Here is a 27077-nt window from a genome sequence, read left to right on the forward strand (position 1 = left end):
CTTACTTGTGGAATATTTACATTTCTAAAAAAAATGCTTAGGCCAATTCCCACCAGAAATAAAAAAATAAAGTAAAAAAATCTCAAGGAGTTCCACGCTGGGTAAACAGCTCTGTAAACACTCTCCCTGACATCAAAGTCTTCTTAAGATCACATCTCCTCCAAGAGGCCTTCCCTGATTATGCCCTCGGCTCCCTCTCCCTTCTGTTTCACCTATGCACTTGGCTCTGTACCCTTTGAGTATTTGATATTCATTCCATCCTCAGGCCCACAGCACTTGCCTAAATATGTCCACAATTATTTATTTATATTAATGTCTGCCTCCCCCCCCCCCCAGACTGTATGCCCCTTGTGGCCAGGGGACGTGCCTCCCAACTTGTATTCTCCCCCACTTGGTATAGTGTTCTGCACAGAGTGAGCGCTCAATAAGTACAATTGACCAACTGATTCAGAGAATGAGGGGAAAAGGGATGGGTTTGAAGGAATTGAGGGTTTTTATGTTTTAATCTCTTTGCTTTTTCATAAATGGAAAACAAATTGCAAACTTTCAAGGGTGTCGCCCACACCCCATGGAGCCCCCTAAACCCTTCTTCCCTATTCCCCACCCTGGAACAGGCAGAACCATAAATGCTGGAGTGTGGCGGATAGTAGGAGGAGCCCGGGAAATATTTTTTTTTAGTTTCTAAATGTCTTTTATTCTGTGAAGCTGCTGAGAAGAAGACTGAAATTCATAGCCCCAGGTTCATTTTGCTGTGTTAAACACTTCCAGCCTTCCTTTGTCCCATTCCTTTACAGGGAGGGTCCCCCTGCAAGAGACTGAGCGCCCTGGGGTCTTTGTCACTAGATTTCCCCTCTCAGTAGTCACTGTTGGCACGGACCTCCACTGCAACCAATTTTGGGTGGGAGGGGTAGGAGGACAGAGGAGAGGATGAGTCAGATGGAGGTCCCAGCCCCGGAGGACTTCAGAGAAGCAGCGTGATTTAGTAGATAAAGCTCAGGCCTGGGGGTCAGAAGGACCTGGCTTCTAATCCCGGCTCTGCCACATATCTGCTGTGTGACTTTAAGCAAGTCACAGCAGCGTGGCTTAGTGGAAAGAGCCTGGGCTTCAAGAGGTCATGGGTTCGACTCCCGGCTCTGCCACTTGTCAGCTGTGTGACTGTGGGCAAGTCACTTAACTTCTCTGTGCCTCAGTTACCTCATCTGTAAAATGGGGATTAACTGTGAGCCTCACGTGGGACAACCTGATTACCCTATATCTCCCCCCAGCGCTTAGAACGGTGCTCGGCACATAGTAAGCGCTTAAAAAATACCAACATTATTATTATTACTTCAGTTCTCTTTGTCTCAGTTCCCTCTTCTGTAAAATGGGGATTAAGAGTGTGAGCCCCAGCCCACTTGTATCTACCCCCAGCGCTTAGAACAGTGCTTGGCACATAGTAAGCGCTTAACAGGTACCATAATTATTATTATTAGGGTGGGTCAGCGCAGTGTGAGGTGAGACATTGAGCAGGAGGCAAAATCAGGGCATTTATATCCCCAACATTCCTCCCTCCATTGCCTTCAGAAGCTAAAAGAAGCCCCCGGCACCTCCTTGAAGTCCAATTTTAAACCCGATGTCCTGGAGCAAATAACCCAGTAAATAGCACCCACTCTCCTCCACCCTCCCAGCCCAGAATTCCGTTTTTATTTTTAATGGTATTTGTTAAGTGCTTAATATGTGCCGAGCACTGTATTAAGTGCTGGAGTAGATTCAAGAGAAGCAGTGTGGCTTAGTGGAAAGAGCACTAAGTTGTGAGTTCCAATCTCGCCTCTGCCACTTGTCAGTTGTGTGACTTTGGGCAAGTCACTTAACTTCTCTGTGCCTCAGTTATCTCATCTGTAAAATGGGGAGTAAGAATGTGAGCCCCAGGTGGGACAAGGTGATTACCTTGTATCTACCCCAGCGCTTAGAACAGTGCTTGGCACATAGTAAGCGCTTAACAAATACCATCATTAATCGTTAATTAAGATAATCAGGTTGGACTCATAGTCTTAATCCCCTTAGTACAGGTGAGGTAACTGAGAAACAGAGGAGTTAAGTGACTTGCCCAAGGTTAAGTGACTTGCCCAAGGTCACAGAGCAGACGGGTGGCGGGGCGGGGTTAGAACCCAGTTCCTCTGACTCCAGGCTTGTGCTCTTTCCATTAAGCAATGCTGGTTGTGGCCCAGCTCCAGGCATTGAAGTGGGCTGAGAAGCCAAAGGTCTGGAGTGCCTGGGAATCCAAAATATCTGGGTTCCACTCCCAACTCTGCCACTTGTCTGCTGTATGACCTTGGGCAAGTCACTTCCCTTCTCTGGGCCTCAGTTACCTCATCTGTAAAATGGGGATTAAGACTGTGAGCCCCATGAGGGACACGGACTGTGTCCAACCTGATTAGCTTGTATCTACCCAGCGCTTAGAACAGCGCTCGTCACCTAGTAAGGACTTAAAAAATGCCATTTAAAAAAACCACGGTGGGCTTTGAGGGTCAAATCAGATCCTGGCAGTTGCCTGAAAGTGCCCCTGGATTTCTGTTTTGGTTTGGATCCAGGTTCTCCATAACAAGAATGACTTGAGGCTGGACTGATGCTGAGATAGTTTTCCGGGCAGAGGGAGGAAGCAGAGTTTGTCCAAGCATTCTCCTCCTGGGATTCCCCTGACTGAAGGACCTGAGCCCAACCCTCCCCCGGCCCCGAGGCTAAAGACGATGATGGCGGTGGCCAGTTGGCCCAGTTTCCCTGGGGTGGACTCTGCCCTTCCTCTGCCGGGCTTCAAGACTGTTCTGTGTGAATTACTTGGCTGTTTAGCTCTGGAATGCTCCTTGAGGCTCTGTAACCAGCCCCTTGAATGTTTTTCCTAAGCGGAACATTTTCTGGGTTCGAGTTTTGTTATGTTTATTGACGTGCAAGTCTGGAAAACTTTCCCTTGCTTGGATGCAGATTGTGTTGTTGTTGTTTCTCGATCGGACATGCCTGCAATCATTCTCTCCCACGGCAGGGAGGATGGGGGAGCCTCAGCTCAGACACCCGCCCGTGGCTGAGAAAGGGGGCTCTGATCTTGCTAACGATGTTAATCGGCGATGCTTGTGTTTTCTTTTGTTTCTGTCACAGGGATATCATCCTCTGCCCCATGAAGCAGAAATTGCCCATACCAAAAAATTGTTCAGGAGGAGGAGAAACGACCGGAGGTAGGCCAGACTTGCTTAGAGTTTCTCATTTCCTTATTCCTTCCTACACCTCTCAGCCTGCCAGCCACCACCTTGGCAGAATTCCCCCTGGAGTTGCCTGGGCCTCAGAGGAAGCTCAGAAGGCGTTGCCCAGAGACGGCTGAGATTGGCCACTCAGGCCGGGGCCGAGATAACAGGCTTCAGCCAGCTCAGTCTCTGGAGGCTTCTCGTCGGCAGGGCAGACTCATCCGCTCCTCGCTGACTCCTGGTTCCTAGCAGGGCCATTATCCCAGTAACCCACTGTATTCTTGGTAGTCCGACAGCCAACGTGAGTCAACGAAGTGGGAAACCGTGCCCTTATGAGCCACAGGGATCTCAGCATTTCTAAGTAATGCTTAGCATTTGGGCTTTGTCTCCCTGTGTGACAATGATAATCATGAATAATAATAACAACAATAATAGTAATCATATTTAAGTGTTTTCTTTATGCCTAGCAATGAACCCTGGGGTACATGTGAGGTAAGTCACGTCAGACACTGTCCCTGTCACACATTTGACCTGCAGTCTGAGGGGAAAGGAGAACTGAGATTTCAACCCCATTTTGCAGCTGAGAAAATTGAGGCTGCCCTGGTGAGAAAGTTTAGAACAGGGACCGTGGCTCCACGGAAGCGCCCCTTCTCCCCAGCCCCCTTCCCCGCTACTGCAGGGCCCGTCGACAGACCATGTGTATCACCATTTTTAGAGGAAATGCAGTAGCCAGGAGGAAAGAGAAGTTGGAAGTGCAGACACGTAGGCTACAGTGGGCCAGGAGACCTCGTTGACTTGACGGATCAAGCGGTCAATCAGTCATATTTACTGAGTGCTTACTGTGTGCAGAGCACTGCACTAAGTGCTTTGGAGAGTATGCTCATGGCTTTCTTTTACGTCCATTTCAGAAAGACTTCCGGGGTCGAATTGAAATTTGGTAGGGCTCAGAATTGATTCCACACGTGAAGCGGCGATGTGGAATTTTACCAAGCGGTATGAATTCAACAGATAAAACATATAGAGTTCCTTCGCTCGCTCCGCAAAGAATGTCCCGGCCCGACTCAGAAAAGGCAGGCCGAGCCAGTCTGCGATTGGATGTTTCTGGGTACGGGCCAGTCCCCATTTAACCCGCTTTGTGAACAGCTTAGTTCACTGCTGTACGCCTGGGAGGGCTCGATAAATACTGGTTGATAATGACTTCCCCTCCCTGAGCCTGTTGAGATCTTCCCACCCAGATTGTGTTTCAGGAACTAGTTAAGGTCCATCTGAGTGGGTGTTGTCGTGAAGATTTATCTTGGAAAGCTCCCTTACTGTAGATAAACAGTGAGAGTTCCGGGATCGCACACATACTCATACCCACATTACTTTTACTAAAACACACACACGATTCACTTAAACTTAGCTACCCCTATTAAAAAATTACAAACAACCACTATTCACTGCTATACTATTACTATTCACATGGCTTAGTGGAAAGTGCGTGGGCCTGAGGGTCAGAACATCGAGTTCTAAATCCTGCTCCGCTACCTGCCTGCTGTGTGATCTCGAGCAGGTCATTTAACTGCTCTGTGCCTCAGTTTCCTCCTCTGTAAAACGGAGACTCAACACCTAGCGTCCCTCCTACCTAGACTGCGATCCCCATGCGGGACAGAAAGTGTGTCCAACCTCATTACCGTAATCTACCCCATAGTTTAGTACAATGCTTGGAACGTAGTAAGCATGTAACGAGTGTGATGATGATGATTATGTTTCTGGCTTAAAATACTAATGGCACTGGGTGTGCAAGTTTTGCATTTGAGCAGTGCTGCACAATATTTTGCCTCGTTCAAACATCCCCATTCTTCAGTAGAACTCCGAATGAGACCTCCAAGTTTTGGCTCTTTTCCCCATGGGAACCACTTCAGAGGCTTGAGGCCCTCTTCTTCGTTACCATGAAACATGTCTGTTTATTCTCTTGTATTGTACTCTCCCAAGTGCTTAGACCAGTGCTCATAGTAAGCGCTCAATAAATACCAGTGACTGATTAATCAGTTACCCAGGAGTGGTGGTGGCAGGTAAGTAGGTACAGGCACCGTATTGCGGGGGGGACTGTTTTGTCACCTGAAGTGTCTGATTCTGTGCTTCGTAATAGTTTAGACCAGACCAACCAAGCGGCATGCAAATACTTCACTCCCCCTTCACATAGATACACATACATGCAGTCAGCTTGGCATGGATATGGGTTGGGGAACCATTTGTTTTATGGCCCTGGAAGGTCATGCAGCTGTCGGCATTGCTCCCGCTGAAGCCTCTTTTACCCCCCCCCCCCCCCACCCACCACTCCAGCCCTGATCATTCTAGCATGTTGTAATGGATAGAGCGCAGGCCTGAGAGTCAGAAGGTTATGGGTTCCAGTCCTAGCTCTGCCACCTGTCTGCTTTGTGGCCTTAGACAAGTCACTTGACTTCTCTGTGCCTCAGTTACCTCATCTCTAAAATAATAATAATGTTAGCATTTGTTAAGTGCTTACTATGTGCAGAGCACTGTTCTAAGCGCTGGGGTAATAATAATGTTGGTATTTGTTAAGCGCTTACTATGTGCAGAGCACTGTTCTAAGCGCTGGGGTAGACACAGGGGAATCAGGTTGTCCCACGTGGGGCTCACAGTCTTAATCCCCATTTTACAGATGAGGGAACTGAGGCACAGAGAAGTTAAGTGACTTGCCCACAGTCACACAGCTGACAGGTAATCAGGTTGTCCCACGTGAGTTTCACAGTCTTAATCCCCATTTTACAGATGAGGTAACTGAGGCCCAGAGAAGTTAAGTGACTTGCCCACAGTCACACAGCTGACAAGTGGCAGAGCCGGGATTCAAACCCACGACCTCTGACTCCCTTAAAATGGGAATTGAGATTGTGAGCCCCACAGGGGACAGGGACTATGTTCTATCCAATTTATGTGTATCCACCCCAGCGCTTAGTACAGCGCCCGACACGTAGTAAGTGCTTAACAAATACTACAATTATTATTATCATTACTTTTATTATTATTCTCTGTACCCAGTCCTCCGCTGGAGGGGCAGGACCCTCAGAGAGGCAGAGAAAGATCTACCAGCTGGTAACCATGGTTAGTAGGAAGGAGAACAGAGAGCGCAGTAGCAGAAATGCCACCGGCGAAGAGACTACCCCCTAGCAGATGTCCAAAACTGTTGCCCCAGATTCAGCAGAAGCCCCTAATGATTCTCCTCCTCACCCAGCGCTCAACCCGACAGCTGTTTTCACTTGCCATCAGCTGGAACTTGACTGTCACCCAAAGTTCCTGTTAGAGAAAACAAGAGGTTAGCTCTCTCCCATGAGACTGATGTAAAAGGATCAGAGAGCAAAAGAAATTGCTTTAGATTGGTGCTCAGAGATCCGAAAACAATTCTAAAGATAGATCATACCCTCAGCTAGTTCAGAGGGTTTCCCCAGGGGGACTACAGTAAGTATTCCTGGGAGGGATCCAGTAGTTGGCATGTCAGTCCCAGCGGGAACTCGGATGGAGAAGCCCAGAGTAGTAATAATAATAATAATAACTATAGTGATAAAGTGCTTACTATGGGCCAGGCACTGTACTAAACACTAGGGTCGATACAAACTATTCAGGTTGGATAAAGTCCACATCCCACTTGGGGGCTCCCAGCCTTAATCCCCATTTTACAGATGAGGTAACCGAGGCCCAGAGAAATGATTTGCCCCAGGATACACAGCAGCCATGGAGACATTTTTGATTCAAGTCAGTAGCGCACCTCGGAGCGTATGAGCAGGGATTTGAATTGGATTCATTTAAAATTTTTGAAACTCTCTGGAAACTTCTTGAGATGCCAGTGAACCTGACAAATCCTGGGACACCTAACACAGCTCCTACCCTCTCCATGCATTTTTCTCACACAGGCTGAACCCATAAATTGTGACGTCTGCATCCAACACGCACCTGAATTGAACCCTCTCCTCTGGCATGCTAAAGGATGAGTGTGTGGGTACCAAAATATACTTATGAGAAATAGTTTAAATGAATATCCCTAATCTTTCCCTTCCTGCGCATTGGTCTGTTTCATTTTCCCAGGGAGGTCATCTGGTGCAGAGTTTAAGTGATTACTCTATGTCAAGCACTCTTCTAAACTCTAGGTACAAGTTAATTAGGTTGGACACAGTCCCTGTCCCACGTGAGGGCTCAGAGTTGAGAAACTGAGGCAATGAGAAGTTGAGCGATTTACCCAAGGTCACATAGCAAGTAATTTGGCAGATTGGGATTAGAACCCAGGTCCTCTGACTCCCAGGCCTGTGCTTTTTCCCACTAGGCCATACTCTTTCTCTACCCTCCATTCTTCAGATGGGGAGGATCAAGACAATGTGAGGAAAAGAGGCTTGGCCACAGTCAGGGAGTGATCGAATCAGTTTTGAGAGTCCAGATCTCCTGAGTTCCCTTCTCCTGCTTCCCTTTCTCTCCTGTGTTCCGAAGGCTGTCTTCACCTATTCCTTGGAAATTGCCCATGTCCACCGCTCAGGCATTGTCACCTGGAGTGGGAATCAAGAAGGGCCTGAACACCCTTCCTTCTACCCCCCACGCCTGAGAGAGAGAGGGAGAGAGAGGAGGAGAGAGAAAGAAGACATCCTTTGGCTATTTCTGACCCTCTAAACTGTAAACTCTTTGTGGGCAGGGAACATGTCTACCAATTCGGTTCTATTGGACTCTCCCAAACCCTGAGTACAATGCTCTGCACACCGAAAATGCTCAGTAAATATGTCTGCCTAATTGATGACCTATGGTGAGCTACCCATCTCCTTGCTGGGTTCCAAACAGATGATTCAGTCAGTCAGTAAATCCTTAGTCTTGATTGAGTGCCTGCTTGCTACAGAGCACTCTACTCCACACCTGGGAGAGGGTAATAGAGGAATAATAATAATAATGGTATTTGGTAAGCGCTTACTAGGTGTCAAGCACTGTTCTAAGCACTGGGTTAGATACAAGTTAATCAGTTTGGATGCAAGTCCCTGACCTATTCGGAGCTCACATTTTCAGTAGGATAGAGATCAAGTATTGAGTTCCCATTTTACAGATGAGGACATTGAGGCATGGAGAAGTGAAGTGACTTGCCCGAGGTCACACAGCAGGCAAGTGGTGGCCGGTTTAGAACCCCTGTCCTCTGACTTCCAGACCTGTGCTCTTTCCATTAGGCCATGCTACTTCTCTAAAAGACACAGTCCATACCTTCAAGGAGCGTACACTCAACTGTTTCAAATGTACGTAGCCTCTGGCAGCCCTGGAGTCTTTTTCTCCTCAAGATTGACCGTAGTAAATGAACAGAGACATCAACCGACCAACCTATAACAGCAAGCTGCATTTTCACGAGAGAGTAGGACTCCCTTCTCCAAATTGATTTTTGTGTTTCATGAACTGTGGTCTTGGAGCATAGTTCATTTTCTGTGGAAAATGGTTTCTAATAAAAAGTGTTCTGGGACCCGATGAACTGTTCAACTTTTGGAGCATCAGATTGTGTTACAGGGTAAAGACAGGGCCCTCTCCCGCCTCGGGATCATTTGCCACCTTGCTGTCATTCCCTCGATGCTGTCAGCGAGGACTTCTGGTCCGTACCGAGGCCAGGCATCCTCAGCCACAAGTCCTCCCGCTGGGTGGCAGGTGGTAGAGAGTTTCACTAGCAGGGAAGGGGCAGGATGCTAGTCCTCCCACGGAGAAGCAGCGTGGCTTAGTGGATAGAGCACGGACGTGGGAATCAGAAGGGCTTGAGTGCTAATCCCGGCTCTGCCGTGTGACTGCTGTGTGACCTTGGGCAAGTCACTTCACTTCTAGGCCTCAATTACCTCATCTGTAAAACAGGGATTGAGAGTATAAGTCTCAAGGGGAACAGGGACTGCACCTAACTTGATCAACTTGTATCTACCCCAGCGCTTAGAACAGTGCTTGACACGTAGTAAGCATTTAACAAGTACCATAATTATTATTATTATTACTACTCATGGGAATGACAACAGTCTCTATGCTGAATTCTGGAGCTGGTTGCATGGTGAAGGAGCCTTTTCTACCCCGATTGGGTGGGCTGGTCCACAGGAACTCCGGGAAGGCCTGACCTGTCTTTCCAGGAGCAACAGTGTCAAGTGGCTTCCGGACATGTCTGAGCAATGTTTTGTACTAAGGCCGGACCACATCCTCTAGGAGTTAACTTTCCAAAATGCCTGAAGCAGTGGGACTAAATGAACCTGTTGTGTTGGCCGAATCTTTCAACAATCAGGCTGTTGATGAAAATCTAGCACAAACCAATGATCATGCATATATTTCTTCTCTGTGTCTCTCTCTCCTTCTCCGTCTTTCTGTCCCGGCCTAATGACCTGTCTCTGTCTCTCTCTATTTTTCTGTGTCTTTCTGTTGAAATCCAGAGTGGCCTTATTTGAGAAACAGTTGTCTGAAATGTGTGTGCTGGAGCACAGCTTCTGAGAAACACCAGTGTCAGAAGGCCCCTCGACTCTAAATTCAAACCATCCATTCAAGGTTTTTAGTGCATTCCACCCATAGTTTGATGCTTCCAGTAACCCAGCTCTGTGGATTGTGATTTTGAGGCTCCCTGTCCAGGTGCTCTTTGGTTCTCACTGGGCAGGGGCCGGTGAGGCAAAATTTCTCGGAGAAGGCAGGCCATCCCCTACTGTAGAGACTGACTCTGCAGGAGGGAGGACACTTTGGAACAGTCCAGTATTCTAGTTTGATCAGTGTTCTTTTTCACACCTCAGGGGGAAGATACCCAGCAAATGCAGACCCCCAGCACAGTCTATCTTGCCACCATCCTTTCCTCTATATCCTGCCTCTAACCTGAAATGCCTTCCCTCCTCATGTCATGTAATTCCTCTCCCCCACCTTCAAAGCCTTATTGAAGGCACATCTCCCACAAGAAGTCTTCCCCGACTAAAGCCCTCCTCTCCTCTTCACCCCTCCCTTCGGCATCACCCTGATTTGCTCCCTTCATTCATCCCCACTCCCAACCTCACGGCCCTTATGTATATACCTTTAATCTTTAATTAATTTATCTGTTGACTTTTGTTTATTAATATCTGTCTCCCCCTGTAGCCTGTGAACTCGAAGTGGGCCGGGAATGTGTCTGTTTATTGTTATATTGTACTAGGTGCTTAGTACAGTGCTTTGCATACTGTAAGCGCTCAATAAATAAGAATGAATGAATGAATACCCCCACCCAGTGCACCTCGCAGCCTGCACTTCCCCTTAGGATTTCCCTGGGGGTCCCATAGAGGTGGAGGGGGTCGAGCGGCTTTGCGTGTCATCTGCATGAAACTTGTGTACACTGTGCAGTCTCTCCTCAGGCACTTGTAAAGACAAATCTTTACTATTACTACATGGAAACTTGTCCTTTCACTCTTTTTTCCTCTCGGTTTCTCTTCAGTCCCCCATTATCTTGAAGGCAGCATGGTCCAGTGGGAAGAGCATGGACCTGAGATCAGGAGAGAAGGTTCTAGTCACTTGTCTGCTGAATGGCCATGGGCAAGTCACTCAACCTCTCTATGCCGAAGTTTCCTCTTCTGTAAAATAGGGATAAAATATCTGTTCTTCACCCTTCTTAGACTGTGATCCCTGTGTTGGACAGGGACTGTGCTGATCACAGATGAAGCAGCATGGCTTGTAGAAGCAGCATGGCTTAGTGGAAGGAGCACGGGCTTGGGAGGAAGAGGTCATGGGTTCTAATCTCGGCTCCGCCACTTGTCTGCTGTGTGATCTTGGGCAAGTCACTTAACTTCCCTGTGCCTCAGTGACCTCATCTGTAAAATGGGGGTAAAAACTGTGAGCCTCACATGGGACAACCTCATTACCCCAGCGCTTAGAACAGTGCTGGGCATATAGTAAGCGCTTAACAAATGCTATCATTATTATTATCTCATTATCTTGTCTCTACCCCAGCATTAGCAAAAGTGCTTGTTGCCTAGTAAGCACTTAATAAATGTCATTATTATTATCACTGTCCTTATTGTTGTCCCTGAGGAGGAACAGTGAAGAAGCTGGAGGAGAGATAGCAAGGAACTCCAGAAATCTCTTCCAAAAGTTCAGGGATCTTCTGTCTTGGAGTGTCAGATCTCCAACACTATTTCTGACTTGGAAAGAAATGAACAGACAGTTCTCCTGCCATCAGCCTGATTCTCTCTAAGAAAGAGTCACCCCGATCCACTACACCAGCAAGCAGCTTTGGCTGGGTCTCTGAAGGGAAATAACATCAGCTTTAATCCAACTTGATTACACATGAGGAAACTGAGGCACAGAGCAGTTAAGTCACTTGCTCTAGGTGCCACAGCAACCAATTGATGGAACCAGGGTTAGAACCCAAGTCTTCTGACACTCAGACCTGTGCTCTTTCCATTAGGCCACGCTGCTCAGTTTCCTCATCTATAAAATGGGGAGACTAATCCCTGCTCCTTGCCTATTGTATGAGGAGAGTAAATGAAATAGATGGTATATATTTGAAAAGGCTTGGGGAGTAGTAAGAGTGCTCTATAAATGGGAGGTCCAAGGACAAGTGGGGGTCAACGGGAAAGGAATTGTATTACTTTGGCAGTTCCCCTAGGTTAAGCTGGTTGATTTCTCTCTGGAAATGCGAGACCAGCAGCACGGCCCTGGGGTTGGGGGCCTCCCTGAGAGGGGAGTTGGAGGTAGGGAAGCAATTTTTCACTTTGGGGATCTTGGAGATTACTAGGGGTAAGTTTTAAAATACGAAATGCAGTCATGTTTGTATCAGCACTGCCAGGTACCCTGGAAGTTATTTCTGTGCCTTCCCGGTAGTTTAATTTTAGCAGGTTCATTCCTTTACTTGTGTTTGGGGAAGCCATGGTGGCATCTGGGTTGGCTTTAGGTATTTTTGGATGGTCCAGTCTTGAGAAATGATACAAGGGATTTATTTGGCAAGATCGTGTGGAATGGAAAATAGCGGGGCTTCTGCTCCAACGCTGCTCGACAGGGAAGAGGATGGTGAGGTCCTCATTTAAGAAGGCCCCGGGCAGGTTCTGAAATCAGGTCAGAGATTCCTTGCCGAATGTATTGGAAGCTATCAAATGGGAGTTTGTACTTGTTGTTTCAGATTTATTGAGCGTGAACAGTGATCCACGATCCATGCAGACTGTAAAATTGGACACGGTCTGTGCTCATTAAGGTCACAATCTAAATTAGACAAACACAAAGAGAGATTGGAAACATCTAGTTGGTCTAACCCTTCGTTACAGATCTGTTTAAAGAGATGGTTACACACACGCCTCTGTACTTTTTCTCTCTCTTTTTCCCTCTCTCTTTCTCTCTTTTTTTCTCTCTCTCTCCTTCATTACTCTCCCTCTCTCTCTTGCACCCAGGTCTAGTAAATGACTTTGTGCACTCATGCACCCTGGCCTTCAACAGCTCGTATACGCTCTTGCCACCCATGAAATTATTATTTTTTTTAATTAGCATTTGGTAAATGCTACTTATGTGCCAGGCACTGTGTAAGCACTAGGTTAGAGATACAAGCTAATCAGGTTGGACACAGTACCTGTCCCGCGTGGGGCTCACAGTCTTAATCCCCATTTTACAGATCAGGAAACTGATGTACAGAGAAGTTAAGTGACTTGCTCAGGGTCTCACAGCAGAGGAATGGCAGAACCAGGATTAGAACTCAAGTCATTCTGACTCCCAGGCCCGTGCTCTATCGACTAGGCCACGCTGCTTCTCTATTGGTCCTATGTTTTTAGGAAATAAGATTAATAATAATGATGATGATGCTATTTGTTAAGCCCTTACTGTGTGCCAAGCCCTGTTCTAACCACTGGGGTAGATACAAGGTAATCAGCTTGTCCCACGTGGGGCTCACAGTCTTTATCCCCATTTTACAGATGAGGTAACTGAGGCACAGAGAAGTGAAGTGTCTTGCCCGAAGTCACACAGCTGACAAGTGGCGGAGACAGGATTAGAAACCATGACCCCTGACTCCCAAGCCCAGGCTCTTTCCACTGAGTCAGGCTGCTTCTCAGAAGCAGAAGCAGATTAGTATGCTGACCCAAACAATTTGGGAATAAATGTGACCCCCATTCAGCCAGCACTTTTCCAAAGGGGCAGCAACGAATGCTGTCTACACAGCAGGATGGGAAGTTTGGGCTTTGTTCCAAAAGGCCAACCAGGCCTGCCTCAAAGAGAGGATGAGCCAGAAGTGTTTGACCCCACTTTTCCTCAAGTTCCAAGCCTATGTTGGAAATTGGGTATTCCTACTATCTCTCCCTTTTCATTTTTTTCATACTTGATCCAACAAGATCCTGTGGTATTGCCTAGGTGTTTCATACACAAACATGTAGGTCCACTCACTTGAACTGTGAAGGTTCAAGGTCAACTGAATGACTTTAAAGGGACAGAAATGAATTGTCCTACTAACGTATTGTACTCTCATTGGGGCTTAGTATAGTACTCTGCACGTAAAAAGCGTTCAGTCAATACGATTGATTATCGTTATTATTATTATGTTGTTATTAGTAGTAGTCTGGGTAAGTGCTTGCTGTGTGCCACGCATTGCACTAAACACTGGGATAGATCCAAGTTAACCATGTTGGACATAATCCATTTCCCACATGTGGCTCACAGTGTAACTAGGAGGGAGTAGGATTTAATCCCCATTTTACAAATGAGGTAACTGAGGCCCACAGAAGATGACACACAGCAGACACTTCATTCATTTAATTGTATTTATTGAGTGTTTACTGTGTGCAGAGCACTGTACTAAGCACCTGGGAGAGTACAAAATAACAATAAACAGGCACATTCCATGCCCACAATGAGTTTACCGTCTAGAAGGAGAGCCAGTCATTAATATAAATGAATAAATATGTACAGATATGTACATAAGCGCAATGAGGCTGGGAAGGGGGATGAATAAAAGGAGCAAGTCAGGGTGACGCAGAATGCAGTGGGTGAAGAGGAAAGGAGGGCTTATTCAGGGGAGGCCTCTTGGACATGTGGTAGGGCTGGGATTAGAACCCCAGTTCTCTGATTCCCAGGCCTCGTGCTCTTTCCGCTAGGCCACACTGCTTCTCCCCAGTGATGGTTCAGAATGTCCAGTTTGGTCTGGAACCCCTGTGGGAGCCATTCAGTTTGTTTTTGACCCCACTTCTGCCCCTGCCCAGAAGCCAACCAACTCCAAGGAGGCAGGTCACCACACAACTCTGTGACCAATTTTTGTTGGTGTGTTTCTTAAATGGTATTTGTGGGCTTACTGTGTGCCAGGCATTGTTCTAAGTGCTGAAATAGGTACAAGGGAAAGAGGTTGGACACAGTCCATGTCCCACATGGGGGTCGCAGTCTAAACTAATCCCTATTTTACAGATGAGGTAACCAAGGCACAGAGAAGTTAAGTGGCTTGCCCGAGGTCACATAACAGACAAGTGGCAGAGCTGGGATTAGAACTCAGATCCTTCTGGCTCTCTGGCCCCATCCAGTAGGCCACGTTGCTTCCCTGCCATTCCCTGCTATCCACTCCAGGGACAACCCCAATCAGGCGGCGAGGGAGAGCCGTCCCCAGAGAGGTCATCCAGGGGCCGGTGGGGGAAAGAGAGGAAGGAGAGCGAGATGGGTCATTTGTCCTCTTCTCTCCAACTCGTTCCAGTTGGTCAATGGCCTGGAACAAGCAGCTCTCGGGCCACTCTTTGGTTGCTGTGTAACACCCAGATTTGATACTGAGAGGGTAGAAGAATAAAAACATTTTACATAAAAAAGCCACAGCTCAGACATACATTTATTAAGGAATGCACCAAGGCAGCCTGTTTGTTCGGCCTCGTTGCCTGAGTGGCTGCAGCAGACACGCTTTCCAGTTTGGTTCGGCTTGTCTGCCAGAAGCTAGCCTGGCCTGACTTTATAGAACCTCCTCTCTGCCTCGAAACCTCTCCCCAGGCAGGAAGCCGCCCGCTGTGTGGGTGATGTGGGCCGGGGCCAGGAGGCAGACCGGGGTGGCAGGGGAGGTGGAGATCAACCACTCTTGAGGGACCTGAGGGACATTATGGCCTAGTGGATAGAGCGTGAGCCTGGGAGTCAGAAGGACCTGGGTTCTAATCCGGGCTCCACCCTTTGCTGGATGACCTGGACAAGTCAGTTCACTTCTCTGTGCCTCAGTTATCCTATCTGTAAAATAGGGATTAAAACTCTGAGCCCCTCGGGACGTGTCCAGCCTGATTAGCTTTTATCTACCCCAGCACTTAATACGGTGCCTGGCACATAGTAAGCATGTAAATACCGTTAAAAGAATTGATATCAAGAGAGACCCATAGAAGCAGCGTGGCTCAGTGGAAAGAGCATGGGCTTTGGAGTCAGGGCTCATGAGTTCGAATCCCAGCTCTGCCACTTGTCGGCTGTGTGACTGTGGGCAAGTCACTTAACTTCTCTGTGCCTCAGTTCCCTCATCTGTAAAATGGGGATGAAGACTGTGAGCCCCACGTGGGACAACCTGATTCCCCTGTGTCTACCCCAGCGCTTAGAACAGTGCTCGGCACATAGTAAGCGCTTAATAAATACCAACATTATTAAGGTACAGTAAATAGGCTGGTGTTAGAGGAGCAAAACATGCAGGCTAGGTTGTACTGGGAAATGAGGGAAGCCATAACACTAACTACAGTGCCTAGAACATAATTACTTACTACATCCCAGGCACTGTACTAAGGGCTGGGGTGGATAGAAGCAAATTGAGTTGGACTCAGTCCCTCTCCCATGTGGGGTCACAGTCTCAACCCCCATTTTACAGATGAGATAACTGAAGCACAGAGAAGTGAAGTGACCTGCCCAAGGTGACACAGCAAACAAGTGGTGGAGCCAGGTTTAGAACCCATGACCTTCTGACTGCCAGGCCCGTGCTCTATTCACTACGCCATGCTGCTAGTAAACACTTAACATATATTTAAAACAAAAAAAGACTTTGGGGACAGAGAGTGCAGGTCACGGTGAAGAAAAAAACAGTTTGGGGGCTTTTGTTGAGATCAAAATTTTCACCCAGAGGGGCAGAGCTCCTATTCAGTCTGCTATATATTGAGCTCCCTTGGGTTGTAATATGTGTAGGTGTCCTCGATAAAGGACACATCCAAGTCCTATTCTCCAGTCAAGGGGGGCTCTGCCCCTGGACTTGGAGGGGAATGCCTTCCCCCAGCAGGTTGAGAGCAGTAGCAGTGGAGATCACCAATTTGCTCAAGCCTGGGGCCAGCATCCAAAGGGCAGACAAGCCAGACAGAGGTCAACCAAGATCCCAACGTGTAGTAATAATAATAATTATTATGGTACTTGTTCAGCATTTACCATGAACCAGGCACTGTTCTAAGTGCTGAGATAGATACAAGTTAATCAGGTTGGACACAATCCCTGTCCCGTATGGGTCCCACAGTCTTAATCCTCATTTTACAGATGAGGTAACTGAGGCCCAGAGAAGTGAAGCGACGTGCCCAAGGTCACACAGCAGGACAAGTGGTGGAGCTGGGATTAATAATACTATTAATAATTATGGCCCTTATTTTGCACTTACTATTTGCCAAGCACTGTTCTAAGTGCTGGGATAGATACAAATTAATCAAGTTGGACACAGTCCCTGTCCCAAGTTGGGTTTACACTCTTAATCCCCATTTTTTACATATGAGGTAACTGAGGACCAGACAAGTGAATTGACTTGCCCAAGGTCACACAGCAGGCAAGGGGCAGAGCTAGGATTAGAACCCATGACCTTCTGACTCCCTAGCTCATGCTGTATCCACTACACCATGCATTAGAACCCAGGTCTTTCTGACTCCCAGGCCCATACTCTATCCACTAAGCCATGTTGCTTGATAGAGTTGTCACTGGGCTGACTCGATGGAGAGAGTGAGCCCTAAATCGAGCTGGCAGCTCAGAGGATAGTGGGGATTCATCAAGGGAAACTTTATGAAGATGGTGAGCCATGAGCTAGGATTTTAAAAAGGAAAGGGATACAGTTTGAAAAAAATCAGCCAATTCGTTGAGTGCTTCTTGTATGCAGAGCACTTTACTAAGCGCTTGGGTGGGTGAAAACAACAGAGTTGGTAGATACATTCCCTGCCCACAGCGAGTTTACAGTCTAGCTGGGGAGACAGACATTAATATAAATTATTTATAACGTATAATTTTTAGGTATGTACATAAGTGCTGTGGGGTGGAGGGTGAGGCAAATATCAATTACCCAAAGGTCACAGATCCAAGATGATAGATGATGCAGAAGAGAGGGAATCGGGAAAAGAGGGCTTAATTAGGGTAGGTGTCTTGGAGGGATGCAATCTTAATAAGGCTTTAAAGGTGAGGAGAGTGGTGGTCTGTCGTATATGGAGGGGGAAGGCATTCCTGGCCAGAGATAGAACGTGGGAAAGGGGTCAGTGGCGAGATAGTCAAGTTGGTGGAATAGTGAATAAACAGGCACTAGAGGAAAAGTCAGGGATGTGAGGGCTTGAGGTCTACTGTTTCAATGGGAAGATATCTCGGCCCTCTGTTGTTTTCTTCAATTGGAGGATATGTCAAAGGAAAAACCGCCTTTTTCCCACAGTTTTCCTCTAGAAGTCCGATAGTGGCAACAGGAAGGTGTTTTAGAGTTACTGTAAAGGGACCCAAGGAACAGTTCTGCCCCTTGTAAAGGGGTTTGGTGAGCCCCATCTCTGCTGGCCCTTCATGGACATCCTCAAGCTCCTACTCCTAGCAGAGAGAGGACCCTGAAGGAACTCCCCCTAGGCTGGATAAGGCCTATGAGACCAATGTGGAAGGAATTCTCCATGTCCCCTGAGACCTGGAATAAGGACCGCAGATTTAAAATACAACATGAAAGAGTTAAAGAATGACATTTGCGAGACCTTCTTCCCTTTAAAGATGGTTACCTCCTGGAAAAGATTCCTAAGGGAGGTACTGAAGTTTCCCTCTCTAGAGATCGTTCCATATGAATGGAAAACCCTCAGCCTTGCATAATTCAGTCCAGCAATGGCCTGAGAAAGCCAGCCCTGGAGTTGCCCTGGAATTCTTTCTGAAATCCTCTCCCTTCTCCTCGTTCTCCTCTTCTTCCCCAGCTCCCCCTGTCTTCCCTTCCCTTTTTTCCCTCAGCTCCTCCTCTTCCTTCCCTCTCCTCCTCCTTCTCCCATTGCCCTTTTCTGGCCCCACCCCTCCCCTTCCCTCAGAGGAATTGTTCGCCGCTAGTTGCCCCTTGTTCACTCCTCCCATCCCTTCCCTCCTTCTCTCCCTTCTTCTCCCTTCCCTCCAACCTCCTCCTGTCCCTTCTTTCACCTTCCTCCTCTCCATGGGCAGCACAGCCTAATGGAAAGAGCACAGGCCTGGGAGTCAGAGAAACTGGGTTCTAATCCAGCTCTGCTCGTGCCTGCCACGTGACCACGGGCAAGTCCCTTCACTTCTCCGTGCCTCCATTCCCTCACCTGTAAAATGATTCAATTCTTGATCTCTCTCCAACTTATGACTGGGAGCCTTATGTGGACTTTGTCCAACGTGTTTAGCTTGTATCTTCCTGAGTGCTTAGAACAGCGCTTGATACACAACCAGCACTTAAATACAATCATCATCAATCAGTAAATCAGTCATCTTGATTGAGCCCTTACTGTGTGCAAAGCAGTATACTAAGCACTTGGGCGAGTACAATACAGCAGTATATCAGAGTTGGTAAACATCTCCCCTGCCCACAGTGAGCTTACAGTCTAGTGGGCGAGACAGACAATATAAATAAATTACCGATGTGTACATGAATGTGTGTGGCTGAGGGAGGGATGAATAAAGGGAGCAAATCAGGGCAACGCAGAAGGGAGTGGGAGAAGAGGAAATGAGGGCTTACTCATCGTCATCATCGTCGTCGTCATCAAGCACGAGTTGATTCCAGGTCCCACAGAAGAAAACCACTACAACCACAGCTTAAAGTCCAAGTGCATCAGGCTCAACCAGGATATCTGCTTTATTCAGCAGGGCACAGCGGGAAGCCGTGAGATATATTCAGAGGCAATGACCAAAGGCCGGAGAGTCAACCAGAAGCCGGGGGCTGGCTCGGATGGCCTTTTTTTATATATGTTATTTGTTAAGCACTTTACTGTGTGCCAGACGCTGTTCTAAGTGCTGGGATAGAGGCAGAGTAATCAGGTAGGACCCAGTCCATGTCCCATGTGGGGCTCACAGTCATAATCCCCATTTCACAGATGAGGTAACTGAGGTGACTTGCCCAAAATCACGCAGCAGACGAATGGCAGAGATGGAATTAGAACCCAGGTCCTTCTGACTCCCCGGCTCGAGCTCTATCCATTATTCTAAGATTCAAACTAGGCAAGAGGTGGTAGTAGGCAAGGCCCAAGTAGTGGGGGGCTTGAGCTTTTGAACAGACCGTGACATGGAGTTATTTTCCAGCCTCAATTTCCCCATCTGAATGGGCAGTGTAATAGTGTGAGAGTTGATGTGAATTGTTTTGACCTCCTGTAGAGAAAGCACCCAGCATAGCCAAGGCCTTGCACATTGGCTCAAATAACCCGTCACCCCACCAACATTCCTGCGAGAGGAGGAACCAGCAGCATCAGTAGCTTGATTTAACATTTTAGCATTTATCAATATAATAACTTCATGGATTGACTAACTTTCATTACACTGTCAGGAAAAGCACTCTGCTCCTAACTTGCTTCCTGCTGAGGTAATACCCTCCTCCATTCCTCTCTCTAAACCCTCGCCTCCCTGCCTCTGAAGGACTGGAATCCAAGACCGGATTCTTTAGGAGTTTGAGGTGGTTGGGAGAGTGAGGGGCAGTGTCTGTCTGTCCATTCATGGCTCTATAAGCTCCCTCTAGATTGTAAGATAGTTGTGGGCAGAGGAAGTGTCTACCAACGCGGTTATATTTTACTCTCCCAAATGCTTAATACAAACAGTAAGTGTGCTGAAATCACGATTGATTGATTGAGCTAATCCACCAGTGTACCACAGCTATTACACACTGATGAAAATGAGGGTTTAACTGATATGCCCCTCCACTTTTTTTAAGGTATCTGTTTAGAACTTACTATGTACCAGACACTGTACTGACTGTTGTGTAGATACAAGCTTATCAGGTGGGGCACAGGCCATGTTCCACATGGGGCTCATAGTCTTATTCCCCATTTTACAGATGAGGTAACTGAGACACAGCCCAGGGTCACACAGCAGACAGCTAGCGGGGCCGAGTTTAGAACCCAGATCCTTCTGACTCCCAGACCTGAGTTCTGTTCACTAGCCCATACTGCTTCCTTTGTTCTGTTTCTATTTTCTTCCTACCATTACTTTGGATTTTCATTTTAAATGATCAAGCAAAATCTGTCAGTGGCTTTGAAGGTCCAGAGCCTCTATCCATTTTCCTCTGTGTTCACTTCAAATCTTAGTGGTGCCTACCCTCTCTGCCTCTGCTTTTCCTCCTTTTCTGACCTCCCTCCAACCCTGGAGAGCTCCATTTTTTCAAGGGCAAAGGAAGGTGGAAAGCTGCTGAGGTAAGGGACGTCGCCTGCCTCCGGCAGGACAAGGAGCAGTTTAGCCTGGCTGCTCTCAAAGAGGTGGAGGGTCCTCTCATGCTCAGCAGGTCTCCCCACCCCCAGTTCAGAAAGCAGCCAGCATTTGAATGACTTCTTCTGATGAAAGCGGAAGGGCCGAAACTTACTCTAAAGGCCCTCTGGGACCGTTCCTTACAGTCGGCTTCGGGAGTTTAAACTTTGGCATATTCCTGGTGGCAGCCGGGCAATGAGGCAGGATGGGAGGCTCCTCCACAGACTGATGAAGTTTTTAGTTATAGAAGCTGCCCATGATGGAGGGGAGATTCATTTAAACCAATCAGCCCCAAGTGACTTAAATTATTGCTGTGATCTCCTCTTTCCTCTTTTTTTTTTTTTGACAAGCTCCGTCTAGAACATGTTCTCAATAGAAAAACTACAAAGGTATTGTTCTCCTGCTATTTCCAATTGAAATTATCATAAAAGGACCAATATCAGTTTACTTTTCAAACACATAGCTCAGGAAACTACATTCATTCACACAGTAATCCTCTGTGGAAAATATCTCAGAGCACCAGGAAACCTGGGGCCGGGAAGGTGGAGCAGGGAGAGAAAGGGAGAGAAATCAAGCCAAAGGGCAGACCCCTCTGACTGAGTGGCGAGGTGGGGAGAAAGAGCTGGCGTGAAATGTGAGAGGACTGGGATTGGAGCCAGAGGCAGTCGCCGAGAGGCAGGTCTAGGCCCGGGAAGGATGAAGCAAGCAAGCAAGCACAGGTCAGGAAGTTTAACTGAAAAGAAGCCCCAGACTGTGTGCTGAAAGCTGATCATCCAAAGGCAACACTGACAAGGACAATGGGACAGTTTATCTAAAGACACACAAAAAAAGAAAGGGTTTTTTTTTTCCTATTAATTATGGGGGCAGAGTTTGTTTATATTTAGGAGTTGTGTTGAATTCTTGGGTATATGTTTAGGGGGGCGGAGGTGAGAGAGAGTAATTTCTGAAGAAAGGGATGAGGGAAGAAAAGTAATCTTAGAGCCGGAAGGGACACTGAGAAGTCATCTGGTCTAGCGTACTGCCTCCAGACAGATGACTGATTTAATAATTGTCAAGTATTTGTGTGCCAAGAACTCTGCTAAACAATTGGGCAGATCCAAGATAACTAGAATTGACACAGTCTCTGTCCCACACAGGGCTCACAGTTTAAGGGAGAGGAAGAACAGGCATTTCATCCCCAATTTAGAGATGAGGAAACCGAGGCGTGGAGGAGTTACGTGACTTGATGCAAGTCACGCAGCAGCCAAGTGGCACAGCCAGGAATAGAACCTAGGTCTTTTTTTTAAATGGTATTTGTTAAATGGTTACTACGTGTCAAACACTGTTCTAAGTCCTGGGATAGGTACAGGTTAATTAGGTCAGACACAGTCCCTGTCCATCACAGTCTAAGAAGAGAGAACAGGTATCCCCATTTTACAATTGAGGAAACTGAGGCACAGAGAAGTTTAGTGACTTATCTAAGGTCACACAGCACACAATTGGCAGAGCCAGGATTAGAACCCAAGTCTTTCTGACCCCCAGTCTTGTGATCTTTCCACTAGACCACACTGCCTTCTTTGGAGCCCTGATTGATTGATTCAATTCAAATAGGGGTATTTATTGTGTCCCCAGCACTGTCTTAGGCAGTTGGGAGAGTCTAATGGAGGTAAGAGAAATGATCCCTGCCCTCAAGAAGTTTGCAGTCTAGCAGGGGAGACGGACACAAAAGAGTTTACAGGTAGAAGAAGAGAAAGAAAAATGTCTATGTAGATGAGTGAGTGCCTCCACAGAAAGGTGGGTAAGTTGATTTGTATGGAAATGCTTCTGGTGAGCAGACAGGAGAGGCAGTTTCCAGCTGGATCGAAGGTGTATTGGACTTCTGCTTAATACTTCCGGTCATCAGGCTAGCCTTCCTCAGTCCCAGAGCCAGCTGCCCTTCTAATGGCAGCCCCATAGGCCTCAGTAAGCAGTGTATGTACCTCTTACACTCTCAGTAGGTCACCCAAACCCCAGAAATTTCAGCCAGGAAGATTCCTCAAACCAGAAGCTGGATGGACAGGTGAAGTTCCAGGCAGTGGAGGTATGCGAGTAAGGACGGCAGAAGGGAAGAAGTTGAGCCCTCTGCCGGGTTTCTTCTTGCAGCATGTGAAACAGTTTTCCTAGTACACAGGGGTTACGTTGGCACAGAATCCCACAGTCAATTAATCAATCAGTGGTATTCATTCATTCATTCAATCTTATTTATTGAGTGCTTACTGTTTGTAGAGCATTGTACCATGAGCTTGGGAGAGTACATTATAAAATATAATAGAGTTAGTAGACACATTCCTTGCCCACAATAAGCTTACAGTCCAAAGAGGGAGATAGACAATATTATAAATTACAGATAATAATGTTGGTATTTGGTATTTGGTAAGCGCTCACTATGTGCCGAGCACTGTTCCAAGTGCTGGGGGAGATACGGGGTAATCAGGTTGTCCCACATGAGGCTCACAGTTAATCCCCATTTTACAGATGAGGTACCTGAGGCACAGAGAAGTTAAGTGACTTGCCCACAGTCACACAGCTGACAAATGGCAGAGCCGGGATTCGAACTCATGGATATGTGCACATAAGTGCTGTGGGGCTGAGAGGTGGGAGTGAATAAGGGGAGCAAATCAGGGTGTTACAGAAGGGAGTGGGAGAAGAGGAAATGAGGTCTTGGAGAAGGTTTCTTGGAGGAGATGTGCCCTTAATAAGTTTTTCAGGCCTCAGAGTAAGAAGAACCTGGGTTTTAATCCTGGCTCTGCCACTTGTCTGCTGTGTGATCTTGGGCAAATCACTTTTAGGCCTCAATTTCCTCATCTGTAAAAAGGGATTAAGGCTCTGAGCCCTATGTGGGACAGAGACTGTGTCCAAGCTGATTAACTCGTATCTACCCCAGCGCTTAGTATAGTGTCTGGCACATAGTAAGGCTTAACAAATAGCAGAATAAAAAAATAATAAAAAGGGTTTGAAGGTGGGGAGAGTAATGGTCTGTCAGATATGAAGAGGGAGGACGTTCCAGGCCAGAGGCAGGACGTGGGCAAGAAGTTGGTGGAGAAATAGACAAGATCGAGGTACAGTAGGTTGGCATTAGAGGAGCAAAGCGTGTGGGCCGAGTTGTAGTAGGACATTAGGGAGGCAAGGTAGGAGGAGGCGAGGTGACTGAGTACTTCAAAGCCGATGGTAAGGAGTTTCTGTTTGATGCGGAGGTGGGTGGTATGATAATGAAGACTCGCATTCTAGCCCTCAGTGCTGTGTGCAGAGACATTCTATAATAACCATTTCAACCCTCTGGGTGGGGAGTTGTAGGTGGCTGTCCCACATCCTAAATCCTGGATCTGCTCCTGACTGACTGTGAGGCCTCGGGCGAGGGGCAAGCCCTCTAAGGCTCAGTTTCTTCCTCTTCCTTCCCTCTCACTTAGCCATTCACAGGGCCGTTGGCCAGAGAAGTGACCTAATGTTTTCAACCAAAGAAATACCATTCCGCCCAATACTGTGCAGCCAGCCCAGAATTCTGTCTATAGTGGTGGCCACAGGAGACGCTTTAGTTCTCTCTGATCACTGGCCTCCTAGAAATAATAATAATTATAATGGTGGTATTTGTTAAGCGCTTATGTGCCGAGTGCTGTAGAAAGCACTGGGTAGATTCAAGTTCATCAGGTTGCAGAGAGTTCCTGTGTTAAGTGTGTCTCACAGTTTAAGGGGGATAGAAAACGGGTATTGAATCCCCATTTTACAGGTGAGGAAACTAAGGCAAAGAGAAGCGCAAGTGATTTGTCCAAGGTCAAAGAGTAGGCAAATGGTAGCACCCCATTAGCTTTCCCCTTGTACAGACTGTTGGGACACTAGATTATCCGTGAGTCCATGTCCAAATCCACAATGGACTGCTCACCCTTCAGCGTATGCAATCCATCATCATCCGTCCCCAGTGTTTAGTGAGCATCCATCATCGGCCTCAGAGCACTGTTCTAGGCACTCAGCGGGGACATACAGATAAAGTATGAGGCCCAATTTCTGTCCTTGAAGAATTTATTATCTTTTGGGGAAGACAAGTCAACATAAATTGTTGATAGTTAAAAGGGCATGAGTATTGCTATAAATAATAAATACAAGTGGATAATAAATCAATATATAAATAAAAAGGTCATAAGAAAGCTGAGGTGGATGAGGAGATCGTATGACATCTTCATGCTGCTTCATAATGCTATGAAACAGAGTGGCCTAGTGGAAAGATCACGGGCTCGAGAGTCAGAAGATCTGCGTTCTAATCTCGGCTCTGCCATGTGTCTGCTGTGTAACCTTGGGCAAGTCTTTTCACTTCTCGGTGCCTCACTTTCCTCATCTGTAGAATAGGGGTTAAGACTGTGAGCCCCATGCGGGAGAGGGACTGTGTCTAACCCAATTATCTTGTAGTGCAGTGCCTGGCATATAGTAAGCGCTGAACAAATAACACAATTACTACAATCCTCATCTTCCCGTTGAACTCCCACTGAATGAAGAAGACTCTGCAGACCCAAACTCAGTGCTCCCAACCCCTCAACCAATGCTATTCCTCTGGATTGGAGCCTCCTCCCCCTCCTCAAAATCCCCTAGATCTCAGCTCATCCTATCTTCAGAGCCCTTCCCAAATCCCACCTCCTCCAGGAAGCCTTCCCCGAATGATTCTGTCATTCATTCCACATATTCAAGTCATCACTAAGTCCTCTCAGTTCTACCTTCACAGCATTGCTAAAATCTGCCCCTCCCTCTCCATCCAAACTGCTACTACATTAATACAAGCACTTATCCTCCCCCACCTTGATTATTGTGTCAGCCTCCTTGCTGACCTCCCTGCCTCCTGTCTCTCTCTACTCCAGTCTGTACTCCACTCTGCTGCCCGGATCATTTTTCTTCAAAAATATTCAGACCATGCTGCCCCACTCCTCAAGAAACCCCAGTGGTTGTCCATCCACCTCCGCATCACACAAAAACTCTTCACCATTGGCTTTAAAGCACTCAGTCACCTTTCCCCTTCCTACCTCACCTCACTACTCTCTGCTATAACCCAGCCCACACACTTCATTCCTCTAATGCTAACCTTCTCACTGTACCTCGGTCTCGTCTATCTCACCATTGACCTCTCGCCCACATCCTGTCTCTGACTTGGAACCCCCTCCCTCCTCCTATGAGACAGAAAATTGCTCTCCCCCACTTCAACGCCTTATTGAAAGCATATCTCCTCCAAGAAGCCTCCCTTGACTAAACCCTCCTCTCTTCTCCCACTCCCTTCTGTGTTGCCTTGTCATGCTCATCTCATTCATCCTCCTTCCCAGCACATATATTTATCTGTTATTTATTTATGTATATTAATGTCTGTCTTCCCCTCTATATGTGAGTTTGCTGTGGGCAGGGAATGTATCTATTCATTGTTGTACTGTACTCTCCCAAATGCTTAGTACAGTGCTCTGCACGTGAATTCATTAAATCATATTCATTGAGCGCTTACCGTGGGCAGAGCACTGTACTAAGCACTTGGGGGAGTAGAATACAACAATAAACAGACAGGTTCCCTGCCCACATGAGCTTACAGACTAGACAGGGGGAGGCAGACATCAGTGAAAAAATAAATAAATTACAGATATGTACATAAGTGCTGTGGGGTTAGGAGGGGGGAAGAGCAAAGGGATTCATTCATTCAATCATATTTATTGAGCTCTTACTGTGTACAAAGCACTGTACTAAGCGCATGGGGGAGTACAATAGAACAACAGACACATTGAATTGAATTGATTCACCATAACAATAGTTATAATATTTACTAAGTGCTTACTAGATACCAGATGCTGGGAGAGATAGAAAGCAGTCAAATTCATTCATTCATTCAGTCGTACTTATTTAGTGCTTACTGTGTGCAGAGCACTGTACTAAGCGCTTACAATGTACAATTCGGCAACAAGTAGAGACAATTCCTACCCAACAACAGGCTCACAGTCTAGGCTTGGCACATAGTAAGCGCTTAACAAATACCATAATTATTATTATTAATAATGCATTTTATTCCTCTCCTCAATACCCTTGTATATTTATTTGTAAATTGAATTCTACTCTGACACATTTCTACTACTTATTCTATTTTTGCCATTCTCTGGTTCCCATTATTTGTAAATAATTTTTGTCTGTCCCACGACACTGGAGCCTCTTGAAAGCACGGAATGGGTTTCTTGACTCTATTTTATTATCACAGGGTCTTAAAGCCATGCCTCCTGCTGTGGGAGAGAGCTAAAGATGTTCAGAGTCTGGGATGTTTTCCGCTACTTATTTCAAAGG

At 46.9% G+C, this 27077-nt stretch overlaps 1 protein-coding gene across 3 annotated transcripts in view; it reads left to right on the forward strand.

The window, feature by feature from the left end:
- The window catches only part of CTIF (cap binding complex dependent translation initiation factor), a 402154-nt gene that overhangs the window by 200208 nt on the left and 174869 nt on the right, over positions 1-27077 (forward strand). For all 3 annotated transcript variants that reach the window (XM_029059560.2, XM_039911489.1, XM_039911490.1), the window contains exon 7: positions 3130-3206. In XM_029059560.2, the coding sequence (XP_028915393.1) occupies positions 3130-3206 (77 nt within the window). The remainder of the gene's footprint in view (positions 1-3129; positions 3207-27077) is intronic.

Source organism: Ornithorhynchus anatinus, chromosome 3 (genome assembly GCF_004115215.2).
Source record: "Ornithorhynchus anatinus isolate Pmale09 chromosome 3, mOrnAna1.pri.v4, whole genome shotgun sequence".
NCBI classification, from domain to species: Eukaryota; Metazoa; Chordata; class Mammalia; order Monotremata; family Ornithorhynchidae; genus Ornithorhynchus; species Ornithorhynchus anatinus.